Source organism: Zootoca vivipara, chromosome 5, assembly GCF_963506605.1.
Source record: "Zootoca vivipara chromosome 5, rZooViv1.1, whole genome shotgun sequence".
Taxonomy (NCBI): Eukaryota; Metazoa; Chordata; class Lepidosauria; order Squamata; family Lacertidae; genus Zootoca; species Zootoca vivipara.
Genome location: NC_083280.1, coordinates 4,633,889 through 4,660,564, shown reverse-complemented (window position 1 = coordinate 4,660,564; position 26,676 = coordinate 4,633,889). Strand labels below are relative to the sequence as shown.

At 46.9% G+C, this 26,676-nt stretch overlaps 1 protein-coding gene across 5 annotated transcripts in view; it reads left to right on the top strand.

Moving 5' to 3' along the window:
- The window catches only part of RUBCN (rubicon autophagy regulator), a 50,932-nt gene that overhangs the window by 13,176 nt on the left and 11,080 nt on the right, over window positions 1-26,676 (top strand). For 3 of the 5 annotated variants that reach the window (XR_009557551.1, XR_009557549.1, XM_035132559.2), the window contains exons 5-16: window positions 4,272-4,378; window positions 5,466-5,619; window positions 5,735-6,286; window positions 12,435-12,530; window positions 13,004-13,119; window positions 14,187-14,388; window positions 17,171-17,272; window positions 18,768-18,842; window positions 22,246-22,306; window positions 23,228-23,360; window positions 25,601-25,746; window positions 26,332-26,396. Coding sequence is in view for 2 of the 5 variants with exons in the window: in XM_035132559.2 (XP_034988450.2) it covers window positions 4,272-4,378; window positions 5,466-5,619; window positions 5,735-6,286; window positions 12,435-12,530; window positions 13,004-13,119; window positions 14,187-14,388; window positions 17,171-17,272; window positions 18,768-18,842; window positions 22,246-22,306; window positions 23,228-23,360; window positions 25,601-25,746; window positions 26,332-26,396 (1,809 nt within the window). In the remaining 3 variants the exon portion in view is untranslated. The remainder of the gene's footprint in view (window positions 1-4,271; window positions 4,379-5,465; window positions 5,620-5,734; window positions 6,287-12,434; window positions 12,531-13,003; window positions 13,120-14,186; window positions 14,389-17,170; window positions 17,273-18,767; window positions 18,843-22,245; window positions 22,307-23,227; window positions 23,361-25,600; window positions 25,747-26,331; window positions 26,397-26,676) is intronic. The other 2 variants (XR_009557550.1, XM_035132561.2) reach the window with 1 other exon arrangement.

The following is a 26,676-nucleotide window of genomic DNA, read 5'->3' as shown; positions in this document are numbered from 1 at the left end:
TCGCTAGACGAATTTTTCGTTATAAGAAAAGACCCGTGGAACAAATTAAATTCGTCTAGCGAGGCACCACTGTAGGGGATTTCTAGTGGTTGAACCCCTTACACTGAGGACACAAGGGATAGTCTCGTTTATAGCCCAGAGTTTAAAAGGGTACCTGGTCACGTTTATGCTGGAAGAGGACTCTCTTTTATTTTAAAAACCCACGAGCGCTAGAGGGTTCAAAGAAAGACTAGAGGGATAAGTGGGAGGTTTGATTTACCGCAGAAATCCCTGTTAGTTCTTTTAATAATTGAGAGGCTGAAGTTATAAGACAAAAGGAAGGGACCTTCATCGCAGCAGCTTTCAGACAGCCACAGGTGGCTTCCCCAAACCTGAGGCCTTCCCCAAACCTGAGGTTCAAGTCCCAGGCTGGCCATGTTGGCAAATGTTGTTTAAAGGATGTGGAAGGGTTATGGCTCAGCGGTAGGTTGTCTGCTTTGCATGTGGAAGATCACCATTTCAACCCCCAGCATTTCCACATAGGCCTGAAACCCTGTAGAGCCACTGCTGGGCATTGTAGACAATAACTACAATACTGTTGCGGGATCTTTGGATAAAAGGGCAAAGGAAACAGTCACGCCTGTTGCTCTTCAGAGTTCTGCATGTGCTCCTCTGGAGGTTTCCCAGGAGGGAATGTGCCTCTTAGGCTGAAAAAGGTTTCTCATCCCTGGGGAAAAAAAACAAAGCAATGAACTGTGCTGCCTCGTCTATTGTTTCACATCATGTCTTTTGTAGCTGTTCTGTTGTATTGCTTTCACTTTATTAAAGCTGCTTCCTTATTTATCTGGCAGTTCATCAATTTTCATATCCTCTTTTTGTGTTTCACATTCATATTCTTTTAAACATGGATGACCTGGCTAAATTTGTTTTACTGAAGTGCAAATCCTCCTCCTAATATTTTTGTTTGATGTCTCATTTTGCTCTGTATTTTATGTATGTGCACATACAAATGCAAACTAATAAATATATCTGGAAAAGTAAGCTGTTGAGTGTGATAGCAGTCAAGGTGCAGCACAGAACATTGCCTAAAAAGAGCCAGTGTACAGGGCACATAATATGGATGACACTGAAAGCCAAGTACAGGATAGACATGGAAACCTCAAACTCCTTGCACTAAAGATAAATACTTTTAGGTAACTAAATTTCTTTAGAGAAAGGCCTGCATCTCAGTCAAAAAGGAAGTCTTCTCTGTTGGCCTTCTCTTGGGAGACCCAGGCTTAATTCTTGCTGAGCTTTAATTATTTGATACCAAAAAACGAACAAAAATCCACATAGAATACTACAGCGTCAAAGACAAGGGTTCTAGTCTAGCCTTCTCCTGATATGCTGGTTTTCAGTGTGCAAGGGATATTTCCATTGCACGAGCCCTCATCTGCAGTCTGAAGTGGAGCAGGCTTACCACTTAAGTGAGAACTAGGCCTATGGGGCTCTGCTTTTATGGCAGAGAGTAGAAAGAATAAATGCCCAGGAACAAAGGACGCTGCCTTATATCCCATCAGACTATTAATCCAGCTAGGCCACAATTAGCTGCTCTGACTGGGAGTGGCTCTTGCAAGGCCATCTGGAAAAGTTTCCCAGCCCTACTACGGTATCTGAAATCCTTTTAACTGGGACTGAACCAGGGACCTTCTGCATTCAAAGCATGTGATCTACTACTAAGTACAGTGGTACCTCGGGTTAAGAACTTAATTTGTTCTGGAGGTCCGTTCTTAACCTGAAACTGTTCTTAACCTGAGGTACCACTTTAGCTAATGGGGCCTCCCGCTGCCGCCGCACGATTTCTATTCTCATCCTTAAGCAAAGTTCTTAATCCGAGGTACTATTTCTGGGTCTGTAACCTGAAGCATCTGTAACCCGAGGTACCACTGTAATGGGCCCTTTCCTTGGGGCCTACTTCCTTAACTCCCAAACCCTTGCTGGTGCTTTTTTGTATCCTCAGCCCCCGCATGCTTATGATCACAGCCTGTTGATACAAAGCCTTAAGTGTAGAGCTTGTACCATGAAGGCTGGGGAGGAGGGGGTCCCTTGTCCTAATTGGCATGCCATGAAGGGAGACATTCAAGAGGCCTTTGTTGTTGTCACACAGCTGCAGAGTCTGCTTCTGCAATTCTTCTGTTGAGATGGAGTGTCCATGGGTGATGCAACTGTCAAGGAACATACTAGGGGACTGTTCCTGCAGAGGGAGCTTCTTCCGTGTCACTGGCTGTGTCTAATTCTAGGAACTCTCTGGTGACGGATGTGGCATGAGAACCATTTACAGGAACCCATCCCTGTTGCACTGCAGTGCAAACTACCAAGTTGTGGAGAAGGCAAGCCTAGAATTCTCCTGGTTGATACAATAGATTTCCAGTGTGCAGGGAAGCTGCATCAGCAGGGTTTGGAGGAGATGACACCTGACCTGGCCAACTCCCTGATTGTATGTCAACAGGGAAGTGCTAAGTGAGTGAAGAGCAGAGGTGCAAGGATACTTGTCCCAACACCTTCAAGATGGCCGTCTCATTTATAACTTGCAAGAGGCTTCTGAAGACTGCCCCGCAACCATTGACATCTTTTCCCTGTGAATTCATTGGGTGTTGAATGCTTTCTGAGAAGGACTGTAAGACAGTCAAGTTTGGGCTACTTTTTTAAAAAACTTCTTCAGTATTTTTGCTGGGGGATCCTTTTATTTTTGGTTTTTATTTGACTTAAAAAGTATTATCATTTTTTAGAATTGCTCCGCACCCTTGGGGAAGAATAGAAAGCTAAGTAACACATAGCTTGTAGGAAGTCCCTCCCTTCCTTCTGAACGTCCCCTGGGTACTTCTTCTCCCCTCTCTTCTGTAGCATGAAGCCCAGAGGACTGGGACATTAGGGATGCAAATACTGTGTGCTTCACCATGTAAAGGAACAATAAGCCAATACTCCTTGTATTTTAATATTTTGTTGGAAGCCGCTCAGAGTGGCTGGGGAAACCCAGCCAGATGGGCGGGGTAGAAATAATAATACAGTGGTGCATGCTCTAGTTATCTCCCGCTTGGACTACTGCAATGCGCTCTACATGGGGCTACCTTTGAAGGTGACCCGGAAACTGCAATTAATCCAGAATGCGGCAGCTAGACATGTGACCGGGAGTGGCTGCCGAGACCACATAACACCAGTCCTAAGAGACCTACATTGGCTCCCAGGTGGCGCTGTGGGTTAAACCACAGAGTCTAGGGCTTGCTGATCAGAAGGTCGGCGGTTCAAATCCCTGCAACGGGGTGAGCTCCTGTTGCTCGGTCCCAGCTCCTGCGCACCTAGCAGTTCAAAAGCACATCAAAGTGCAAGTAGATAAATAGGGACCGCTCCGGCGGGAAGGTAAACGGCGCTTCTGTGCGCTGCTCTGGTTCACGGAAGCTGTCTGCGGACAAACGCCGGCTCCCTCGGCCTATAGAGCGAGATGAGCGCCGCAACCCCAGAGTTGGACACGACTGGACCTGATGGTCAGGGGCCCCTTTACCTTTACCTTTACGTTTCCGAGCACAATTCAAAGTGTTGGTGCTGACCTTTAAAGCCCTAAACGGCCTTGGTCCTGTATACCTGAAGGAGCGTCTCCACCCCCATCGTTCTGCCCGGACACTGAGGTCCAGCGCCGAGGGCCTTCTGGCGCTTCCCTCACTGGGAGAAGCAAAGCTATAGGGAACCAGGCAGAGGGCCTTTTCGGTAGTGGCACCCGCCCTGTAGAACACCCTCCCATTGGAGGTCAAGGAGATAAACAACTACCTGACATTTAGAAAACACCTAAAGGCAGCCCTGTTTAGGGAAGTTTTTAATCTGTGATATTTTAATGTATTTTGCTATTTGTTGGAAGCCACCCAGAGTGGTGGGGGAAACCCAGCCAGATGGGCAGGGTATAAATAAATAAATAAATAAATAAATAAATAAATAAATAAATAATAATACAGTGGTACCTCGACTTACGAAGACGATCCTTTCTGCGGCTGTCTTCGTAAGTTGAAGTCTTCGGATGTCGAAGCGGGGCTTCTGTGCATGCGCGAAGCGCGGTTTCGCACTTCTGCACATGCGCCGACTGTGGGCGCCGCTTTGCACAGGCGCAGGGCGCGAGGGACAAAAAGACTTCCAGGGTTGTCGACTTCGGAAGTCGAATCATTCGTATGTCGAGGTATCACTGTAAGAATAATAATAATAATTATTATTATCATTATTATTATATCAACTCGAGTTTTCCTTTTCCCTTTTTATTCTTTTTGCAGACTCCGCATTCCTGCTCAGTGATGCTCATGTGACAGCCATGTTACAGTGCTTGGAGGCTGTCGAACAGAACAACCCCCGGCTGCTAGCTCAGATAGATGCATCTATGGTAAGAAGGGTCCTCATTGCTTCTTGTTTGTGTCCCCTCCCCTTTTGCTCATTGCTTCCCTCCTCCTAGATGCTGCTCTGCTGTTGTCCTGCAGGCAATATCTCATTCAGGAGCAAACAGGGGACTCTTGAAGAAGTGCCTTGACTGCTTGATCCCAGAGGTTGAATGCCCCAAAGCATTTGCTGCAGCTCTGCAAAATGGCTGGTCGGGAGGAAATGGCTCAGCCAGCTCTCTCTGTGAGAAGGCAGATGGCAGTGCTGGTTCAGAAGCATCTGTCAGGTAGACTGGACCCAGGGGAATTTTCTGAAGCCACAGTGGTTAAGACATGAGGCAATTATTGGGCTACTTCTATAGCAGGCATCCCCAAACTTTGGCCCTCCAGATGTTTTGGACTACAATTCCCATCTTCCCCGACCACTGGTCCTGTTAGCTAGGGATCATGGGAGTTGTAGGCCAAAACATCTGGAGGGCCGCAGTTTGGGGATGCCTGCTCTAAAGAATAGCTGTCAATCTCTGACTTTTGTCTTCTGGGTTTCTGGGGGTTTTCCTGTTGTTATTCTGTCTCTCACAGCTACAATAAACCTACCATTAAAATTATGGACTGGTCATTTCTTCGTCAGAGGGCAAACTGGCAAATTTAGCAGGGGATCAAATACTCCCCCCCCCTCACTGTATGTCACCTTGGGGCAGCTGTTGGATTTAATGAGTGGCTTTCCATGGTGCCAGAAGTCAAGTGGGAGTTCCTCAGTAAGATGATCAGCAACGGTTCACAAACTTCTCTGCTTCCCCATCTTTCCCTGCAATACAGAGCTTTCTTAGGGAAACACTTAACATGGGACAACAGTGTTGATGAGGCACAGCTGGCATGCTAGTGCCCCTAGAATGTGCCCTCTACAACACCCAGGGATTCCACGGCAGCTGATCTGGGGTTCACAGGCTAAATGAATGAATGAATGAATGAATGAATGTGGACCCTATTCCTTAAATATAGATTGATTCAGATAATCCACTAGATTCCTTCCATTTCTGGTTCTATAGCTCTACTTCCTTGTGTATTCCTTGTGCATTAACTAGGTCCTTCTTTCAGTTTGCCAGGAAGAGCGAGTCCTCTGTGCCTGTGACAAAGAGCCAAAGTCTCACAGCGCTTCCTGGATCCATATGTACCCCTCCAGCTGAATGCACGACCCACCGGTATTTTGGCTCCTTCTCAGGTCTTTACTCCGCCTCTGCCAGCATTCAAGGTAAAAGCTCCAGCACCTCAAAGTGCAGTAGTTTAGGTTGTGCTTTTCTGTTGCCATTTCTGTTTCTTAAAATACTCAAGTCCCCGCTTCCCCTTCTTTCCCCACCTCTTTCCAGACAGGAGACCATCAAACACTTGGGTTTGCAGTGGCACCAGCCAGCCTCAGGAAAACTCCCAGTGTGCCTCATCTCATTGGCAGCCGGAGGGCAGGTCCCCCCAGTGGCAAGCCGCTCCTCTTCCACACCTCACCGTCTCTCCCCCGAGAGATGCCTCCCTTCCTGGCGAGATGAGCGCCAGCACCTCGGCCAACGATGACCCGTGGGCAGCCAGCCAGGATGACACAGACGGGCCAGAATACCTGGCGATTGGGAACCTGGGCCGGCAGAGTCAGGCTAGTGGTAGCCCAGCTCAGTCCGGCACATCCACTAGCAACAGTGCTGAGAGCAGCACCTCCAACCTGTTTTCGTCCAGCAGCTCCCAAAAGCAGGAGTCCGTTTCCTCCTTGGGAGAGCAGAGAGCAAGTGGCGGCAGCAGCAGCAGCCGAGGGATGAGCCTCTTCCGTAGGTCCAGCTTCTCAGAGGGTCAGACGTCAGCTTCCCGTGGGGTGCTCAAGAGGAGCCACGTACGCTCCCATTCAGACACCAATGTGGCCTCTGGGAAAACGCATGGTAAGGTGTGGGCAAAAGAGTTGACGGATATATTACGAGTGCTGCTGTTGAGCACAGACTCAGCTGCCTCTGGAAAAACTTTCAACTTTTGTAATGGTCCCTGCCCACTAACAAAAAAGACAGGATTTGGGTGAAAGAGGTTACAATGAAAGAATAGCAGAAGTGATGTACAGGGCAGCCAAGCCCTCCCCTCCCACCCATACTTGCTCTAGCTCAGGCTTTTGCAGTGGGGTGTGTGTGTGTGTCATTGGATGTTTCCATGGGCCAGGTTCTTATCAGATTCGGCCTCGTGGGCCAAATTTGACGGGTGTTCAGAACCACCCGCCTGTCAAAATGGAGGTGAGGGCAGGTGCTTCACAAAGCGTTTTGTAAACCACTCTGAAGTGCCTCACACCCACCTTTCAACCTTGCTCCAGCTCCGAAGAGCAAAAGGCTAAGCTGATCAGCGGAGATTAAATCCTGCTTCCTTGGCTGCAGGATCCTGTTCTCTGCTTGGAACAGGGTGTGCAGCCAACGTAGCATCAAACCCCATCCTCCTGCCCATCAGCTGACATCATCAGGGGTGTCAGCTGATGGGCAGGTGGGCGTGGCTTGAGGGAAAATGGCTTTGTGAGCCAAACTGGATTGATCTATGTTGTGGGTGGAACATAGGAATCCCTTCTTATGGGAACAGGAAGTTGCCTTACAGACTGTTGGTCCATCCCGCTCAGTAATGTCTACATACCGACTGACAGCTCTCTAGGGTTTCTTATGGGGGTTTCTCCAAGTCCTACATATGCATGCAAAGCAGATGTTGTACCACTGAACCGGTGCCCTTCCCATGGTGTTGTATTAAAGACTAATTCTGAACTGAATTTTGAAAGGCTTTGTTAAAGAAGCAGGTCTTGAGGGGGAGGCTAGAAATTTGGTGAACAGAAAGTTGAAGCTGTGTGGCACTTCTCAATACTTAAAAAATCTCCCCCTCCTCATCCCACTTTGCCCCCGTCAGTCAACCTGCCTCACCTTTCCCTTTGATTTGTGACATACTTCATAGATGGTCTTAGAGGAGCAGTGCGGTAGAAGGAGATCAAGCTGGGAAGATGAGCTATTATAACTATCTATCAGAGAAAAGCAGATGGGGAGCTCCCAAAGCAAGTGGTCAAAATTCACGGCTGAAGCTGGGCTAAGGGTAACCCATATTTCATGAACCCACTATTGCCCATGTCTGCCAGAGTCACTCTCATCTCCTGTGATGCCCCTTCTCAAATCCTTTCCTTGGCTGCCTTCCCACCCCCTTTCATTTCCAGCAGAAATTCCTTGACTCTCCTGCCTCTAAAGCTGGCCACAGCCTTGCTATTCCCTTGGTTTCCTTTACAGAGCTGTCTGTGACTTTGGTCTTCTAACCACAGCTGTGTGATGATCTTCTAACACAACTTTGCCTGTTCTCCTTTCCCGACCTTCAGTTAGAATAATAGAATCATAGAATTGTAGAGTTGGAATGGACCCTGAGGATCATCTAGTGTCCAACCCCCTGCAATACAGGAATATGCAGCTGTCTCATATGGGGATTGAACCTGCAACCTTGGCATTATCAGCACCATGCTCTAACCAACTGAGCTATCCAGTTGTGGAAGTCCCTCTCTGGACAAGTACAAGATGCCATCTCTCCCTTCTTTCACATCCCCCCTCAAAACCTTCCTTTTCCCCCAGTGTAACATTTGTTTTAACCTTTTAATCCCTGGCCTCAGTTGCAACCACACCTGAGTACAGGTAATTGCACTTGGTCACATTTGTTTGCTGTTCTTCTCTCTCCCTCTCTTGACTTTCTGGCCGGCATTTGTATTGTAGGCTCTTTGGAGACAGAGCACCTCTCATTGCTCAAGAAATCCTGCAAAGTGCTATGTATACTTACGCTGCTGAAATAACAAATTGTATGTCAAACTTCCTTCTCCACACAGCATTCATATAGTTGCTGAGGTAGCCATGGAGATGCAGAGTCAAATTGGTAGCCTTTTGTTGAGCTACTGACGCCACCCCAGAAATCCGTCATGCTACACAGAACACCATTATTCTTTCCCCCACTCAGCCTATAGTATTTTAACTTTGCCCACATCTAAAATGCACTTCTTGAGACAGTGAATATCATGCTGAGAAAGGGATTGTAAAGCTTCCTGCTACAAGTAGCAAGACACATCCATAGGCATGGTACCCTCAGTTAATTTACACACACAATAGCAGGCCCAATTCCTTGACCCCTGCTCTGTGACCGCGGGGGAAATAAATAAAATCATACCAGGAAATAGCGGAAGAGAGCTGGAGAGTCCTTGTGGCTTGTGAGGAGACCTTCCCCACAGTCCGAAGAGGACGTCGATGAGGGCAGAGGAAGCCCTGAAGAGACCCGAGGGCTGCTCAGCCTCCCCGCTTAATAGCTGACATGTGGGGTAGTGTTGCTGCTGCTTTCCTGCACATCCTCCGTCCAGCCCCAGAGCGTTAATTCTAGATATTTTGGTCTAGATCGGAGAAAGAGCGGTAGAGCAGGGGGAAATAGGCACTTAGAAGCTTTTTAGAAGGTGCTCCCCAATTTACGCCATTTCACTTATGCGCACAAGGGCCCAGAACTATGTACAGGGGGATGCCTGTACTATGCTTAGCATAGGTGTTAATTCCACACTAGTTAGCTGCTTCTTGGCTCAAAATTCAGCAAGATGGACCCACAGAGCCTGACCTGCCACCCTAGAGGCCACCACCTGTGTCATGCTTCTGATTCCTGCAATGGCTGCAAGATCACCAGTCTTGGTCACTGTGCTTCTTTAGAATATTCTGCATGAGCATATTGGTGAGATTGTGTGGGGCTGCTGGAAAAAGGATAATGCTGAGGCCAACAGCAGCCACAGCAAGCGGCAAAGAAAAAGGGAATTACAATTGGGCAGAAGAACTTGGTGAGCCAGCCTGAAATGACTGATAGGCTTCTTTTTTTCTTTTCTTTTTTGAAGAAAATGACTCTAAAGTTGGGGTCCCAGACATGGCACTCGTTAGCACCATGGCTCCTTGGATTTAATTGTTTTTGCTTTTTGTTTTAAATAGTGCTTTGGAAAGCTGCCTTTTTTGCTGGGGTGGGGTGGGGGAGGTTTTTTTTGGGGGGGGTATAGGTGTTTTACCTGGTTTTGGTGGGGGAGGGATTCAGGTACCCACAACAGTTTCTTAGATTCTCGAGTGTGCCCCTTGGTCCCCCAAATTTGGGGCCTTGTTTTGGGATCTCTACTCCGTTGTATTGTTCATGGTATACGGGCAATGGCAGAACCTTTTGGGGGTCTTTCAAGGGAGAACAAAGACAATGTCTCCAAAATGCGGCAGACAGGATTCTGCCTTGGTAAGTAACTTTCCTCTCTCTTTTTCCTCTCTCTCTTCCTTCATGCTCCCTTTTCTGCTTTGCTGCCTGTCCTTAGGGGGGCACAGAGATATCAGCATTATAATAGAAGATCCTGTTGCAGGTTTGGGAGCCAGCACATTGCACACCCCTTCATCGGCATCTTCTGCACTGACTGCAAGGTCTTTGTAAAATAGAAACCCTCTGGTGTCAACCTCAAGAAGCCTCCAACAACTTGAGTATTTTGATTTGTAACATTTCTTTTCACTCCATAATGAAGGTTCTCTGGGCGACAAAAGAGGTTTTTTATATATATATATAAAAACTATTTTTGTTGGCCCATTGTTGGTTACTGGGCTTTCTTCTGTCTAGGTTTTAAGGTGTGGTAGGAGATTCATTCCTAGTGGCTTTTGGGCTGAATTCAGGGCACTATGTACATACGGTCCTTCCTTACTTGAAACTAGTCAGTGCTACTCAATGTGTGGGTTCTTGTGAAACGGTCTTGGAGGAGTGTTTTGTGTCCTGCAGAGTTTGTAGTTTGTAGTTAACCATTTTGACCCAAGAAGCCACCAATGCTAAGTTTTTTGACACGCTCCGAGATGTCAAAGTGCAAAGATCATGGCTTTCCACTTCTTGGTGCAACCCATATGTCAAAGCTTTTTGATAAAGAGATTTTGGTCTGCATTCGGAGCTTTGTCAAAATTGGTTATGATGCCAAAAGCGTCAATTTATAGAGTGGTTCTACCCAGTCTAAACAGCTCTACAAGGACTGCCTCATTCGTTGTATTTTTCCTAGATGAGGAAGACTTCCCTGTAGCCTATATTGGACAGTAATAGCTGTCACATGCGGGTTCTGCATTGCTTCCTACATGGAAGTGCATTTCCTATTGGGGGGTGGGGCGGGCAGGAATATAACCTGTGAAGTGGCCCTAAATTGGGCCTGACCTTCTGAGCTATTGAAGTTGACACCAGTGTCTCCCTTGCCTTGTTCAACCCTCTCCTTTGCCATTGCATGTTCTGGATGTACACACTCTCAAATGTTGATTTCCCTCCATCATCTTTCCATGCCATTATCAGGTGGGATAAAGCACTAAAACCAGCTGCTGTCCCGTTCAGCCTTTGCTGCCCCTGGAACTTCAGTTGTTGGGGGAGGTCAAGCCCATGCTCTGGCCCAAGTGATGCAAGCCTTTTCCCATAGTAGCTGTGTCTCAGAGGTTGCCTTGTTCCTAAACTTGAAATCTAGGTCAGGACAGACTTCTGTGTGTGGTCAGGAAGCTGGAGGACAGCCACTGTGGACAAGGCCTTGCGACCTGGTCCAGAGTTTCAGCAGTGACTTCATAGGAATGTTTCAGGAAGGGATAACCACCATAGTATGCATGTAAGTTGATTTTACAGTGGAACCTTGGTTTATGAACACCTCGGTTTACGAATTTTCGGTTTACGAACGCTGCGAACCCATCTGGAACGGATTAATTCACTTTCCATTACTTTCAATGGGAAAGTTCGCTTCAGTTTATGAACGCTTCAGTTTATGAACAGACTTCCGGAACCAATTATACCCATGTTTCAGGTTAAGTACGCTTCAGGTTGAGTACTCCACGGACCCGTCTGGAATGGATTAATCCACTTTCCATTACTTTCAATGGGAAAGTTTGCTTCAGTTTATGAACGCTTCAGTTTAAGTACTCCGCGGACCATCTGGAACAGATTAATCCACTTTCCATTACTTTCAAGGGAAAGTTTGCTTCAGTTTATGAACGCTTCAGTTTATGAACAGACTTCCGGAACCAATTGTGTTCATAAACCGAGGTACCACTGTATAGTGGTGCAGCATTCTAAGAAACAAGGATAGTTACGTTTAAAAAAAACCCCAAAAATGAATTATCCAGGTGAAATGTAACTAATGGCCAAGCTTCTCTTTCTGTATTGGCATAACCCTCCTCCTCAACGTCAAGGCTAGATAAAAAGATCTTGAGCTTTTGAGCTGTGCTTTGCCTTTGAGACTCCAAGGGTAGCAAGAGGAGGGAGTTACTGGCAGGCACTGGTGATCCCCAGGAACATTTAGTTTCAGAAATGGTAATGTGACATGACCATGTGGGTGAAGGTGGTCCCTGGTATGTTGAGCCCAAACCATTCAGCACTTTATAGATGTAAAACAGCATAGTTTAATTGTGTGCCAAGGATTCAGTGCATATTTTGGAGTGGCCTTCATAGTAAGTAGCTGAAGTTTCTGGAGAATCATCAAGCCAAACTTTGCAACACAGTGCTTTACGGTGGTCTCACAGGAAAGCTTTTTTTATGGCACGCAATAGACAACAACTTGCCTATGTTTGCCTAGGGGAGGGATGGCGAACCTGTCAGGTTCTGCTGAACTCCCATCATCCCTAATCATGGATCAGGCTAGCAGAGGCTGATGGAAGCTGGTCTCCTAAAAACACTGAAGGGCCGCAAGTCTAAATTGGGATACTGAACCTGACTCTCTCCAAGATCCAATCTTGACATCTATTGGCACCAGTTGTGAAGGCATATCTAGACTAGCTTGTTAGAATACCCCCCTGCTTGAGCACATGCATGATTTCTGCCTCTGTCCATGAAAGTTCGCCCCACAGCCTGCCTGTCTTCCATGGTTCCTTCTGGGCTCCTGTTTGCCCAAATGTTACTGCACCTTCCATCTTGTTGACTTTGTTTTTTTCACATATTTCATGATGTATCGCTTTGTCCCATTCAATTCTGTTCATGCCCCATCCTGTGGCTCGTTCTGATCATGGCAATTGACTCAGTCTTTCTTTACATTATCCCTAGAGTCCAGTGGAGACATTTCCAGGTTCCAAGGCAGCATGTCCTGCTCGATGCAGAGCAGCCAGATGAGCACCCCTGGATCTGTTTACATGGAATACGGTGAGCACTGTAGGGCTTTTGTTAGGTTATTTTTTGCCTGTATCTCAGCTCTCCTTCGGAGTTGGGCATCAGCATGGTGTGTGAGCCTTTTCCAGTTTTTGATGCAGGTTTTTGCTAAGAGCTGTGCCCCTCCAGCTTCAAATGGCCTTCAGCAGGGGTAGCCAATGTGGTGCCCCCCAGTTGTCATTAGACTGCAACTCCCATCATCCCTGACCATTTGCCATGCTGGCTGGAGCTGATGGAAGTTGGAGTCCAACAAAATCTGGAAGGTACCACATTGGCTACCCAAGGCCTTTTGACAATAGAGAAGCAGGAGCTAGAGCCAGCACAGACCTTGCGAGTTTTCCGAATGACTTTGCATCTTCCACCATTCCCAAAGGATTCTGACTGCCCTAGTCCTGCGTGAGCCACCCCTTGACGAAGTTCATAGCAATTGAACAGTATTTTTCCTTTAACTTTTCTTTCTCCATCAGATACCGGGCAGTATCTAAGCTCTGGGGAAGGGATGTTCCGGAGGCCCTCAGAAGGCCAGTCCCTGATAAGTTACTTGTCAGAGCAAGATTTTGGCAGCTGTGCAGACCTGGAAAAGGTAGGCAATAGAAGAAGTGAAATGTGAGATTAGCAGGGAGCTTGCATGAAATAGTGAAAGAAAAACACAGAGAGCAGTGACTCCCAGGATATATGGCCAGTGCCTGGGTGGGTGTGTAGCTGCCTGGGAACCATATATATGCTTGGGGTCTCTTGCTTGTCCGTAAGGTGACAGGAATGTCTTTGGCACTCAATTTTTTTCAGGCAGTATCAATTCCTTACACCTCATAAGATTCCTGATAGGGTGAGGAAGGGCTGCAGACCATCTCGGTCATCTGATCCCCAAGGCCTTTCTATTCCTGTTACATTGATAAGCTGGCTGAAGTCCAGCAGTATTGAAATGTAAGATGGAGAGAGGATAGGGATCACTTTCTGTGTGGTCCAAAGTATCTCTTTATGTGATACAGGCAATTAAGGAAGGGCTGACAATAAAATAATCAACACTAGCACCCAAGTTAGCAGTGTTTTAAACATGCCCTCTTTTTAAGGATCCTCGTGAAAAATATTTCTCCGAGTTTAGTGTCGGGAAAATTTTTATTTCTGTTGGTTTATTTTCTGTCTGATAATGAGAACTATGATTCATGTGTTTCCTTATTTGCATTGGCCAACAGGAAACTTAACTTTGTGGCTCACTTTTGAATGTTCCATTTGTTTTTGTTATGACTTTGAGCTGAACAGTAAAATTATTACTAATGCGGTTGATAGAAAAGTTCCTGCCTTGGCAAATGTTGGTTTTTTTTTTAATGCAACATCAAGTACATTAAAAAAATTACACCCCGAACCATAAGGGCTAGAAAAATATTTGGGGGTGGGTTGGTGGAAATGAAGCAAGCCACAGATTTCTGTGCATGCCCATATTCTACAACAGTGTAGGTTTTGCACAGGGCTGCCAAAGTTTTTGTTTTTGTTTTTTTTACCGGACTTGAGTATTGAAAGATTTTTAGACAGCTGTCATGCCACCTATCCCACCCCCCTGCAAACCCATTGTCTCTTTCTCTGGAGAACTGCTCCCTCCTTTTGAGTCTTGTGCAAAACTTAAGTCTGCTGCTTCTCTTCCCTTCACCCCAGGAAAATGCTCACTTCAGCATCTGCGAGTCGCTCATTGCTGCCATTGAGCTGATGAAGTGCAATATGACGAACAGGCAGCTGGAAGAGGAGGAGGAGGACAGCGACAAGGAGATTCAGGAGCTCCAACAGAAAATCCGCATCCGCCGACAACAGATCAGGACACGGCACCTCCACCCAGCGTACCGGGAGATCAGCTCCGACAGTGGGTGCTTCCTTCCAGCTCTTCCTTTTGCTGTGTTGAAGGCTTCTTTGGGGATTTAAGTGACTGGATCCCTGAGGCTATTTCCGAGGGTGCAGATCCCGGATAGTGCCACAGCTTGATATCCTCTTGCCAAAGAAACCTTTATTCTTATGCCAATTCAGCAAGATTAATGGATGGCCTTCTGCTTCTTATCATGTCAGAGCATGAATGAGTTGCACTGAAGCTTTCTTTCCTGACCCCTGGAAGTGCAATTCAATCTGGGTGTTGTTTTTCAGGATCTATCCTTGGTGTTGTTGTTTAGTCGTTTAGTCGTGTCCGACTCTTCGTGACCCCATGGACCATAGCACGCCAGGCACTCCTGTCTTGCACTGCCTCCCGTAGTTTGGTCAAACTCATGTTCGTAGCTTCGAGAACACTGTCCAACCATCTTGTCCTCTGTCGTCCCCTTCTCCTAGTGCCCTCAATCTTTCCTTGGTAGAAGCTAGTAACAAAAAAGAGATAGAAATGAGACCCATGGGGCGAGGGGTGGGGCAACTAAAGTCTATGTTCCATACCAAATTCCACCCTAGGGGGTTGGACTGGATGGCCCTTGTGGTCTCTTCCAACTCTATGATTCTATTATTCTAGTGTAGTGCAGATTACGGCTCTGTTTGTGTGTGCAGCATCTGAGGATCACAAAACACCTAGAGGGGTTTAGCCTTGCCTTTTAGTTTTGTCATAGGAGCCAATGGCCGGAGCAGGAAGTGGCCTGCTGGAAATCTACTTCTCCCCCACTCAGGGCATCCTTGCTTCCTTCATCTCCTTTTTAAAGAAATCAAAAAGGAGGCTCATGGTAACAGATTCCCATGAATGAGGATGAAAGGAGGCAGTCTGATAAGATGGAAAAGGCTTTATTTGCATTTCAGGCAGAAAGAGAAACTTGTTTCTGGGGCTCACTCAGGAGGGACTGGGCAATCCAAGCAGGCAAGAAGACCTATACATGGCCCATGCTGATCCTGTACTCTACAGGTTTAGCCCTACACTCTTTTCAGCTGGCACTTAAGTTGAGCTCTGTCCTGTTGCAATAGAAATAAACATTGGGTCCCTCCTGGATGCTGGACTTGAAAATAGTTTCCTTAGTTCTGTGGTTTATTTAAAAGGTGGCTCCGCACTTGGGTAATGAACAAGGTGGTGTAGAAGTGAATTCTTACCACATGTATATCCTGGATTACCCCAGGATGGAGCTGTTTTGGATCCAAACCAATAGAGCTGCTGTGGTTGTCTAAGGGTGTGTGTGTATTTAGTCTGGCTTATTGTCTTGAGGGCTGCCTGGTTATTAGAAAGTGTATCAGTGGTGAAATTTGCATACTTCAGTAACATACACATCTTTATTAAAAAGATGGCCCTAAGTTTTTGTGCTTCTGGTTTATCTGTGTTTATGGTCTCAGCATAAGAGGTTCTGTGAATTATTTGAGAGCCTCTAGTTACCCACAGGCACTTTCTTTCCCCTTGTTTCAGCACTGGGTTAGTTAAACTTTTGATCATGCAGAACCCATCAATGAGGTGACTTGAGTGAAAAGAGAGAACTTTCTCCTGCAACTTCTATGATTGTTAAAACACCTAAACTTTGACTAAGTAAATGTGCACAGATTTTGAAAGAAGGCAGTCCTTGCCTGCAGGAACTAATAGACAAGAGGGGGAAGGGATGGAGAAGGAAATAAGTGAAGGAATGTGCTGCTTCTTACTGTGCTTATAATGGCCAGCTTGAGCCATACAACAAATATGTAAAATAACTAAGCAAGTATTAGAAATCACCCCAGAACTGGCCCTACTAAACATATTCCATGACAATAATGCCCACTCACATCACAAAGAACTCATAACCCACCTACTCTCAGCAACCAGAAGCATCATAGCCAGACACTGGAGAGACCTATCAGGAGTAAGCATGGACCAATGGTACCAAATTGTAAGGGAAACAGCCCTGCTAGAAAAATTAACCAATAAACCGAAACTGAAACGGGGACAAATAGAAGAAGATACCTTCACCCCTGTATGGCTCCCCTTTATCACATACACAGCCCAACAAGGCAACGACAAGAATCCAGCAATAGCATGCAAATCAATATGGCTAACCTGATTCAAAAACACCCACCCACCCCACTCACATACAAAAACAAAGTTCACTACAGCCAATCACAAACAAGCAACCACACCCTAGGCCAGGCATCCCCAAACTTCTGCCCTCCAGATGTTTTGGACTACAATTCCCATCTTCCCCAACCACTGGTCCTGTTAGCTAGGGATCATGGGAGTTGTAGGTCAAAACATCTGGAGGGCTGCAGTTTGGGGATGCCTGTCCTAGGCCAACCCCAATTTCTCTCACCACCAAAGGAACACAAGCAAATAGCAAAGAGAACCTGTACAAATGACGCTGACACAAAACCCCACACATACATTAAGCAAAATTGAAGCATCGCCTCCCGACCCCACCAACACCCACCATGCCCCCCCCACCTCTTCCCCCCTTTTCTTCCTAATGTAACCCTAATGTCTCAACAAATGAAATTGACCTATGGAAAATGTAACTTGAAAAAAGAGACATTGCGCATACCTTTGTAAACCAAGAAATTTTAATAAAATATTATTAATAATAAAATAATGGCCAGCTTGAATTAATGTACTGGCCAAGGGTGATGGGAATTGTAGCCCAAAGCATAGAGGGTGCCAGGCTGGCCAAGGCTGAACCAGACAGATTCTGACGTGCACTGTAGTCTTTCTTTTTCTACCGCTGTTCTCCCAGGTCTTATGGCAACAGACAGTGGATCCCACTTCGGCTCCCGGGACTCGACACACTTGTCTGACTCAGGTTCAGCAGAAGAGGTTGACGAGTATGAGATTAGAGGTAAGATGGAATTGGTATAATGAGCCTTATGCATACGAAGCTCCCTTATACAGGGGCACTTGGTCCAGCTGGCCCAAGGTTGTTTGCCCAGGTTGGCAGTAGCTCTCCCAGGTCCTTGGCAGAAATGCTTCCAAGCACAAGTTCGCGATCCTTTTTAATTGCAGATTTCAGGGACTTAACCTGGGACCTTCTCAGGACTCTGTGTGTGACTGACTCTGAGGACAATAATCTTTGCTTGCGTTGTCCAGCTCTAAAAATGGGAGTGACACAGTTCTCTAGTATCAGAACAGTAGGGACAACAGGAATGGAAAAGCACAGACTATGGGCCTTGGGAAGATAATTGTGATTATCATTTGCTACCCTGTCGGCATGAAAGTGTCCTTGCTGATGGGTCCTTTCAGTGAAGATGCAAATTTGAAGGCTGTTGTTATAATTGGGGGGAGGCTTGCCCATGCTTGCTTATTCCAACTTGAAGCTTACTGTTTGAATCCCCTCCAAAGGCATGTTCACAGGGCAGAATCGCGCTGGCTTTTGAAAGAAAGGATCAGTTCTAAATTTTAAAAGTGGGAAGTGTGGAGGAGGTACTTGCACTTGGAACAGCCAAAGCTAGTTGTGCAGAGTGCAGGATCAGTCCCAGTGCACATATTACCTGGGCTGGAGACCACAGTGTGTTTGGAGTTTGGCCATTAGGGAAGTGAGCCAATCCTTATTCTGTCTGTACATGATTACCCTGCTCCTGCCAAAGAAGAGCATGGCAGAGAAAATAGCCCAGCAAACATCCTTACAAAAGTAGACTAGAGTAGCCTGGGTAATGCTCCCTAACCCCTGTGGAAGCTTCCTAGTCAAGTTTGTACCCTGTCAAACTTTTTAAGAGAGATCAGAGAAACAAAAGTAAATACTCTACCTTTTTTGGCATCAGCCACAAAACATTGCTGGTATGAAACTTGGAAACTCACTTTGAAGCAAGGAATAGCTAAGCAGCCAAGACCCGGAGGAGCAGTTGTGCAGTTGGCCTGGCTGTGCTTGGAATACTGTGTGTTGGGGAGAGGGAGGAGGGGAAAGGATCAAGAGCTCAGAGTTGGTGGGATCTTCTGAACCCCATCATTCAGTGGTTTTCAAACTGTATCCTGTGGAATTCTGGGATGCCCCAGAAGCCTCTCAGAGGCTCCCCAGTGAAGTCAGCTTGCACCTGCAAGGAGGGGGTGTCAATTGCATTATCTGGTGCATTTTGGATGGCAGTGGGGGCCTGGCCAGCACCTTATGTGCGTGTGTGCGCACACAGCTATGCTCCAGAATAATTTGTGGTGTGCAAGGGTTACTTGGCAGACAAATTTGACATGGAAAGAATTCCCTCAGGGTAGAAAATTTGAAAGCCACTGGTCTGATTTGAAGGGCCCTGGGCTATTGGGAGTCTCTCCTATCCTTGCTCTGGTTGTGCTTACACCTCCCCCCCTTCCGCTGACATGCAATATTTTGTCGTCACCGTATCTTACAGATGGTAACGATGGATCTAACCTGACTCAAATATCCAAGAATGGCCTGTCGGTCTCAATGGCTTCCTTGTTTTCAGGTAGTAACCTCACTCTGTGTGTGTCGGTCTGTCTGTGTCATGTGGGCACAACTAGTTAGATCGCCCTTGGGGTGTATTGCATGTCATGACTTAGGTGCTTACCTGCAGCGTTTGCATGTTATAGAATTCCCTCCGCAAAAAAGAAAACACAAAATGCATAATAAAACAAAAGCGAAAGCACACGAATAACCCCACTCCCTTAAACACATTTATCAGCCTAGTTATAGAGAAACGTTTTATATAAAAAGATATGTAATGAAGGCACCAGGAAAGTCTCCCTGGGGAGAGCATTCCGCAAACAGAGCCACCACAGGAAAGGCCCGTTGCCACATGAAGAAGGGCCTCACATGATGATCACTGGGTCTGAATCAGTTCATATAGGGAATTTTGCCTAGCAGAGAGATTGCAGTTGCCTTCTATAATCAATGTATATTTCCACCTTTTGGCGCTGAGAATATAAACAGAGGTGAGAGCAAAACAAAGCAAATACTGTATGGGCCAAAGTCTGGTCTAAACCAGGCGGTTTTGATAAAGCAGCAAAAACATATCAGTTGTACAGCATACATCGCTGTGGGAGGGACATTTCTGTTACAATCTATCTGGGACTTCCGGAGCCTGCCCTGAGGCTACAATAGCAGTGATATCAAATGCAAACTGTCACATTTTGACTGGCATAGTGACCAGTTTGAACTGTGTCCCCCCCCCCCACTCACTCACTCTTGAGTGACCAAGTCTCTCTACTAACACATCATAACTAACTTATTTCCCTATGTGTGTATTTCTTCAGGTAAGCTAAACAGCTAGCAGCTACTTCCCTGCATGGCTTATAAGCTTTCCATCTTCCCCCATGGTAGTCATGCTCACTTCCTACGGTTCTCGCTCTCTTAGCTGCTTTCTGGTGTTGATAGAAGGGTTAGGCCAGTGTGAGCAACTGTGGCTAGCAAAACCTTTGGGGACCTTTTAAGAATTGGCAGACCAGGTCAGATTGGTGGCCTTTCTGCTAATGGTGGACAACTACCGTGTTTCTCCGAAAATAAGCCATACCCCAAAAATAAGCCATAGTGATAGGCAGTTTAACCTTGTAGGTTAAACTGTACCATACCTAATTATATAGATTTTAAAAAAAGACATCCCCTGAAAATAAGCCACCGTGGGTTTTTTTGAGGAAAAATAAATATAAGACGGTGTCTTATTTTTGGAGAAACACGGTAGGTGCCCTGTGGAGGTTTACAAGCAGGGCCTGGTTGTGATCTTCCACATCATAGATAAATAACCCACAATATCTAGCAGTCCATAACCCCTCCTCTCTGGAATGGGGCCTGTCAAGGCTAATAGCCACTGGGCAACTAATCTGCCATTTAGTTATTTAGAGTGCACCACAGTTTTCGCTCCATAGGACGCACCTGACCATAGGACGCACCCAGTTTTTAGAGGAGGAAAACAAGAAAAAATAACGATTTTGCTTTCTTGAATTGTCCTAGGCATAGCAGCCGACTCCTACAGGCCTAGGTGCCTTTGCCCCCCATTAAATATTTGAGGAAGCTTCTTTTGCAAAGGGGGAAAGCTCCATTTTTTTAGGATCAGCTCAAAGTTGTGCAGCTTTTTTTGCAAATGGGAAAAGCCCCGTTTTTTTGGGGGGGGGTCAGCTCAGAGTTGTGCATCTTTTTTTGCAAAGGGGGAAAGCTCCATTTTTTATGATCAGCTCAAAGTTGCTGAGTTTCCTTGCAAAGGGAAAAAAATCCTGTTTTTATGGGGTTCAACTCACAGTTCTGCAACTTCTATAGTAAAGGAAAGGAAATGGACCCATTTCTACAGTTTCCAGACAGATAATCTAATCAGCCAGTCACATGTCTCCCTCTGCAGACAACAATTGAGGCCTAGGCAAGGGGCGGGAAGGGAGCCAGCTCTCTTATCTCCCTCCCGGATCTCTTGTAATCAGCTGCTGAGCGGGTTCCTTTCAGCTCATTCCCTCTTGTTAGCCTTTAGCTCTTTCTTTAAAAATCTGCCTTTAGCCCCTGGGCAATTCGGCTCCAGGGACCACGCATTTGCCCCATAAGCCGCACAGACATTTCCTCTTACTTTTTATGATGAAAAAAGTGTGTCTTATGGAAGGAAAAGTAGTTGCTTTTTAAAGCCATTCGTTATAACAGCCCCCCACAGAATTCTGCCAAAATGGGGTGGTAGATGATATTAGGTGAGGGAATATGTGGCTTAAACTGGGGAACAACCTACTCATTTTCTGATGGGAGAACCACCTATCAAGCCATGCTGTGGGAGCAACAATACTTGGGTGAACAAAGCATCTCTTCCCTCCTGGTATGTGCCAACATGCTCAGGAAGTGAGGCCACCTTGGAGGTCTCTATAGCAGTCTCGCTTCTTAATTGGGAAGGATGCAAGCAGCTATGAATCAATGCCTCATGCTTCCAACAAGCATGAGAGATCCAGCGCATGAGAGATCCAGCGCCAAGGGCCTTCTGGCAGTTCCCTCACTGCGAGAAGCAAAGCTACAGGGAACCAGGCAGAGGGCCTTCTAGGTGGTGGCACCCGCCCTATGGAACGCCCTCCCATCGGAGGTCAAGGAGATAAGCAACTCTGTGATATTTTAATGTATTTTGCTATTTGTTGGAAGCCGCCCAGAGTGGCGGGGGAAACCCAGCCAGATGGGCGGGGTATAAATAAATAAATAACAACAACAACAACAACAACAACAACAAGGCACAAATTGGGGTGGAGCAGATCAGATAAAATTGTGTTAGATGCCAGATGTAGCTTCTGTTTACTTTAGTCTTAGAAACCTTAAACGCAGGCTCCGACACCCTTCTTGAGGCACTCTCTGTGGATGGTGCAGAAAGTGGGCAGACTTTGAAGCAGTCCATTGTGAGAAGGCCTTGGTCCATAGGCAAATTTGCCCATCTCTGCTATAGTTCAGTTCCTTGTTGTAAAATTGTGATGATATAGTAATAATAATAATGTATTATTTATTTATTTATACCCCGACCATCTGGCTGAGTTTCCCCATCCACTCTGGGCGGCTCCCAATCGAGTGTTAAAAACAATACAGCATTAAATATTAAAAACTTCCCTAAACAGGGCTGCCTTCAGATGTCTTTTAAAAAAGAGGATAGCTGCTTATTTCCTTGACATCTGATGGGAGGGCGTTCCACAGGGCAGGCACCACTACCAAGAAGGCCCTCTGCTTGGTTCCGTGTAACCTCGCAATGAGGGAACCGCCAGAAGGCCCTCTGCGTTGGATCTCAGTGTCCGGGCTGAATGATGGGGGTGGAGATGCTCCTTCAGGTATACAGGAAGGAGGTATACAGGATATGCGTTAACCTATCCAGAAGTCCAGCGTGGCCTTTGCCACGTCTAACCTCCCCCCGCTTCATTTGTGCTGTGATTTAGATGCAGACATCAAGAGGAGTGCAGCTCCCAGCAAGAAGTCCTTCCACTCCTCAGGCTCCACGTATGTATATCTGATGTAGCGTAAGAAGAACACCATGATGGCTCATTCCTCCCCCTGCTCCATTTCATTTGGGGTGAAACACTGGGAAGATTTAGGCTGAAAGGTTGAAGAAGGGGCAATTGGGGGACAAATTTAAGAAAGGTCTAAACAGGCTTCTTCTCTCAGTAATATATATGAAGGGTGTTGGGGGCCAAAATGTAAGTAGAATCTGTGCCATTTGGGAGCCATTTCTGGTAGTATCAGGGCCAAGAGATGACAAGGATTTAAAGCTCTGCACCTGGGTTGGCTTCCCAGTGTGAAGGAATGGGTGAGGACCAGATTGCAGGTTGCTGAGGTTCTGGCTAGGCTGAGTCTCGCAGATGGTGGCAGTATATTGTGTCCAGGGGCAGGTTCCAAGTAGATAAAAGGAACTGGTTTGGAGCCAGAAATGCTGGTTTATTGCTTCTACGGCAAGAGAGGTGTCAAAGGTGCCAGCTTGGGTCTTCAGTGGAGACTTCCACAGGCAGAGGCACGACTGATGGGAGGGCCTGATTTTGCTCCTGCAACTGGCCGTGGGCCCCAGTTCTATATTTTGGTTGGGACAGGGGCAGAAATAACAAATGAGGGCCAGATGTGCGAAAGTGCAGTGTCCTTAGGACGCTTTTAAGTGAGGCAGGAACAAGGGGAGGCAGATGTTCACTCTGCAGACGTTGCTGGATGACAATCCCCACTGCTCCTGGGCCAGTTGGGCATGCTGACTGGGGCTGATGGGAGTGGCGAGTCGAGCAACTTCTGGAGGGCCACGGGTTTCCTGTCCCTGCAGTAAGAGATGGAAGAGTGAGGAATTAAGCCCAAGGCTTCGTGGGGCATGTGGGGTTTCAAGAGGAACCCCCTTCCCCACTGCTTTATATCTGTGCTAATCTCTGCTGCTTTGTCCAACAGCTTCCACTCTTTCCTCAACTCCAACTCAGCGGAGGCGGTGGCCATGGGCCTGCTGAAGCAGTTCGAAGGGATGCAGCTCCCTGCAGCCTCCGAACTGGAATGGCTTGTGCCGGAGCAAGATGCCCCGCAGAAGGTAGGGTTCCTGAGTTCAGCACCCACCTACCCTGGGCCAGAACAGCATAGTCATTTTGTGCTCTGCCCCCCCCCTTTCCCGTTTCTAGTGGTGGTTTAAACTTAGCCACTTTATGGCAGGGGGCAGCAAACACTTAATGTGCTGGGTGTGATGGCATTTAAGCATGGTCGCAACCACTCTAGATTAAAAGGGCAAAGGGCAGCAGTCCCAGTACTTCAGGTAGGCCAGCCCACCCAGCAGCTCAGGTGGCAAGGGCACCAAGACCTACGGTACTTCTGCGCAACACAGTGGGGAGATACTACTGACACTGGGATTGGTAGGGAGCAGGAACCAACGTGGCCAAGGGACTGATGGGAGTTGTAGTCCAAAACTTCTGGATGAAGGAGGCTGGGAATTGGTGTTGTGCCCTTTCTTTCATGGACCTTGACTACTGAACAGGGCTGTGGCTTATAAAACTGAGCTATGTGGTCTGTGAAATTTAGCTGTGGTGTTGGGACAGGTTCCTCTGCACCCACACACAGAGCTATTGAGCAAAAGATCTTAAGGATGTTTCAACAGGAGGAGAGTGGAAGTCTGAAGTGCCTCCAAAAGCTTTCACCAGGCCCACCTCTGTTCCTGGAGCAGGGAAGACTTGTTCAGGGAGCCATCTTGATAGATCATTTGCTGTTGGTTTTCAGGGCCCGAGACTGTCTCTTAAAAGGCTTCTTAGGCGGCCCAAGTGGTATAAGAAAAGGCAGCTTTGCAAAAAGTTGCTGCTGGTATGTCCCGAATGGGAAGTGTGCCCAGGGAGTGTCATGTTTACTGCGTGCTCTAACAGCCTTTATGAATGGCCCATCTGAAGGGGCCAGGGTGTGTGAGTGTTGTGGCTGCGCTCTCTGCATGGAAGGCCTTGGTTTAGAGTGGTTTGTTGTGGCTGCTCAGTAGAAAATCAGGTTTATAACCAGGGCTGGCCACACCTGAAGCCAAAAGACTACAAATACAAGCCAGCTCAGTGTGACTTGCACCAATCAGTAGCCACCCAAACGTGTGGGTCCAGGCTGCATGCCTCGGCCTCCACCTAAGGTGTGATTTTGCTGACATTTGACAGCTTCTTGATTTGCGGGAAGTCAGTGGCTGGAGGAAGAAGGGTGTCTTAGGCATGCTTAGAGTCCTACAGCACTGGGGCACAGCAGGGCATTTTGATGCAGAATTCAGCACCCTGAGAATCTTGGTATGTTTTAAAAGCAAAAAGCCTCCAGCCCTTAAAGCTGCCATAAGGAACTTGAGTAGACATGGGCTGTGTTGGTTGAAATCCCAGTACCTAAACCAAGGCTGTGCAGGAGTGTGTGGTCAGGGTGTGGAACGTCAGAGCTCTGCATCGCTCCTTATGGAAAGTAAGCAAGTTCTGTGTGTTCTTCTAATTTTGTCTATTTCAAACCGCAGGCTTTGCTTGTATGTGAGAGAATGAGGCCTTTTAGGGAGGCAGCAGTCATGCAAGTCACACCGGGAGGAATTGCAGCAAGCATAATGGCCCTGTTTATATACTTCAGTGGGGTGTAAGCGCCTACCCAACGCTAGTACTCTGTGCTGGAGACAGTGAAGCATTTGAGCGCTGCTGGAAGTGACTAACAAGCACCGATGTGAGCCCAAACAATGGCTGTTCTCCCACTCCTTGGTCCCCTTGCAGTTCAGTTCTGCGTTGGCTTTACAAAGGCACTTCATTGGTGACCTGAGGTTCTGCTCTGGAGTTGCTCTGCAAGATGCTGCTCTGTTCCGTTTGCTGTAGTTTTGGGGCTGTTGTTGCTCTCCCCACTTCACATTCTCTGTTTGACAGTGGGCTCTATTCACAAGGGATCACTGATTGTCGACTTCCTCTTGGGTAATGGCAAAAGGAAGCTCTCTCAGCAGTCAGGAATTCCATGGTGCCCTCTTGTTAAGGTCGTGTGCACTCTGGGATTACAAAGTTTCACGTGAGTGTGAAATTTGAAAAGCTAGGGTGGTGGGCAGGGAGGGGACCGTGACGTGAGATTCTGCACTTGTGCAACAGAAATAACATGGAATGTGTACCAGCCTGACAATGGCTGATTGTAAGGAAAAAGAACAGCACGCAGTCACACGTAGCAGTTTACCACTGGATTGTGGAATAGCCACGAGATTGCTATAGCAGCATTTACTTAGCAGCATTTACTTAGTGCTTAAATTATTTCCAGAAGATTCTGCAGGTGCATGTTTGCATTGTGCGTCTTGTTCTCCTCTTGCAGCTCTTGCCAATTCCCGATTCTGTGCCCATCTCTCCCGACGATGGGGAACACGCAGACATCTATAAACTCCGTATCCGGGTCCGAGGGAACTTGGAGTGGGCGCCTCCCCGACCACAGATAATCTTCAATATCCACCCAACACCAACGTAAGGAGACAGGTGGTTTTCAAGCCTGCAGCATCCTCTGTCTTTCCCTTCCTCTTTCCTAATATGCCCATTCATGCCCTTGCTAGAATCTGCCAACAGCAGCAAGAGGATTTCCCCCCCTCTTTAGGAATGGAAGCCTTACTCACAAAGGAAGCTGCCTTATGCTGAGTCAGACTGTTGCACCATCTACCAGAGGATGAGAAAGTGGCTGGGAGGTGGCTTTCTCATGATCTGCTTGATGACCAGCCAAAATACGACGACTTGTGAGAGTGTCCTCTCCGTGGCCTCTTCCCTAGCTCATGTCTGGTGGGTGGTGGCATTCTACAAGCACAGGCCTTTTCTCAGAAAGCTAGTGGTCCTTGTGGTTTAAGAACAGGCTTGGAAACAGACAAGTGTCTTCTGTCCTTTATAATAACATTGCATGGCCATGTAGAGGGGTTTTTTTATTACATGTTCAAATGCTGCTTGTTAAATCCTCATAACATTTTCCTTAGCAGCCCACTCCCAGCCCCCCAAGATAGGAGGTTGAGATCTATCTATCCTCTGTCTGCACATGTACATAGCACATGTTTTGTGTCTCTGCAGGAGAAAGGTGGCAGTGGCCAAGCAGAACTATCGCTGTGCCGGATGTGGCATCAGGACAGACCCTGGTGAGTGATGGATTTGGCAGAGTTCTTAAGGCCCTGTTTATGCTATGTTATTTTATGTTACTTAGTTTTTTAAAAAGCACTTTATAGACAGCTTAATGTTTTAGAAACCTCTTACACAGTGTACAAGATTTTTAAAGACCCTATTTTTAAACCAGCAAAACAACTATATGGAGGCATATAAAACAGGAATTGTAGGATTCAAAGCATTTCATGCAAGGTCTGAACTTACGGGTTGGGGAAAGCCCAGGCAAAAGGTAAGCCTTCACAAGATATCTAAAGC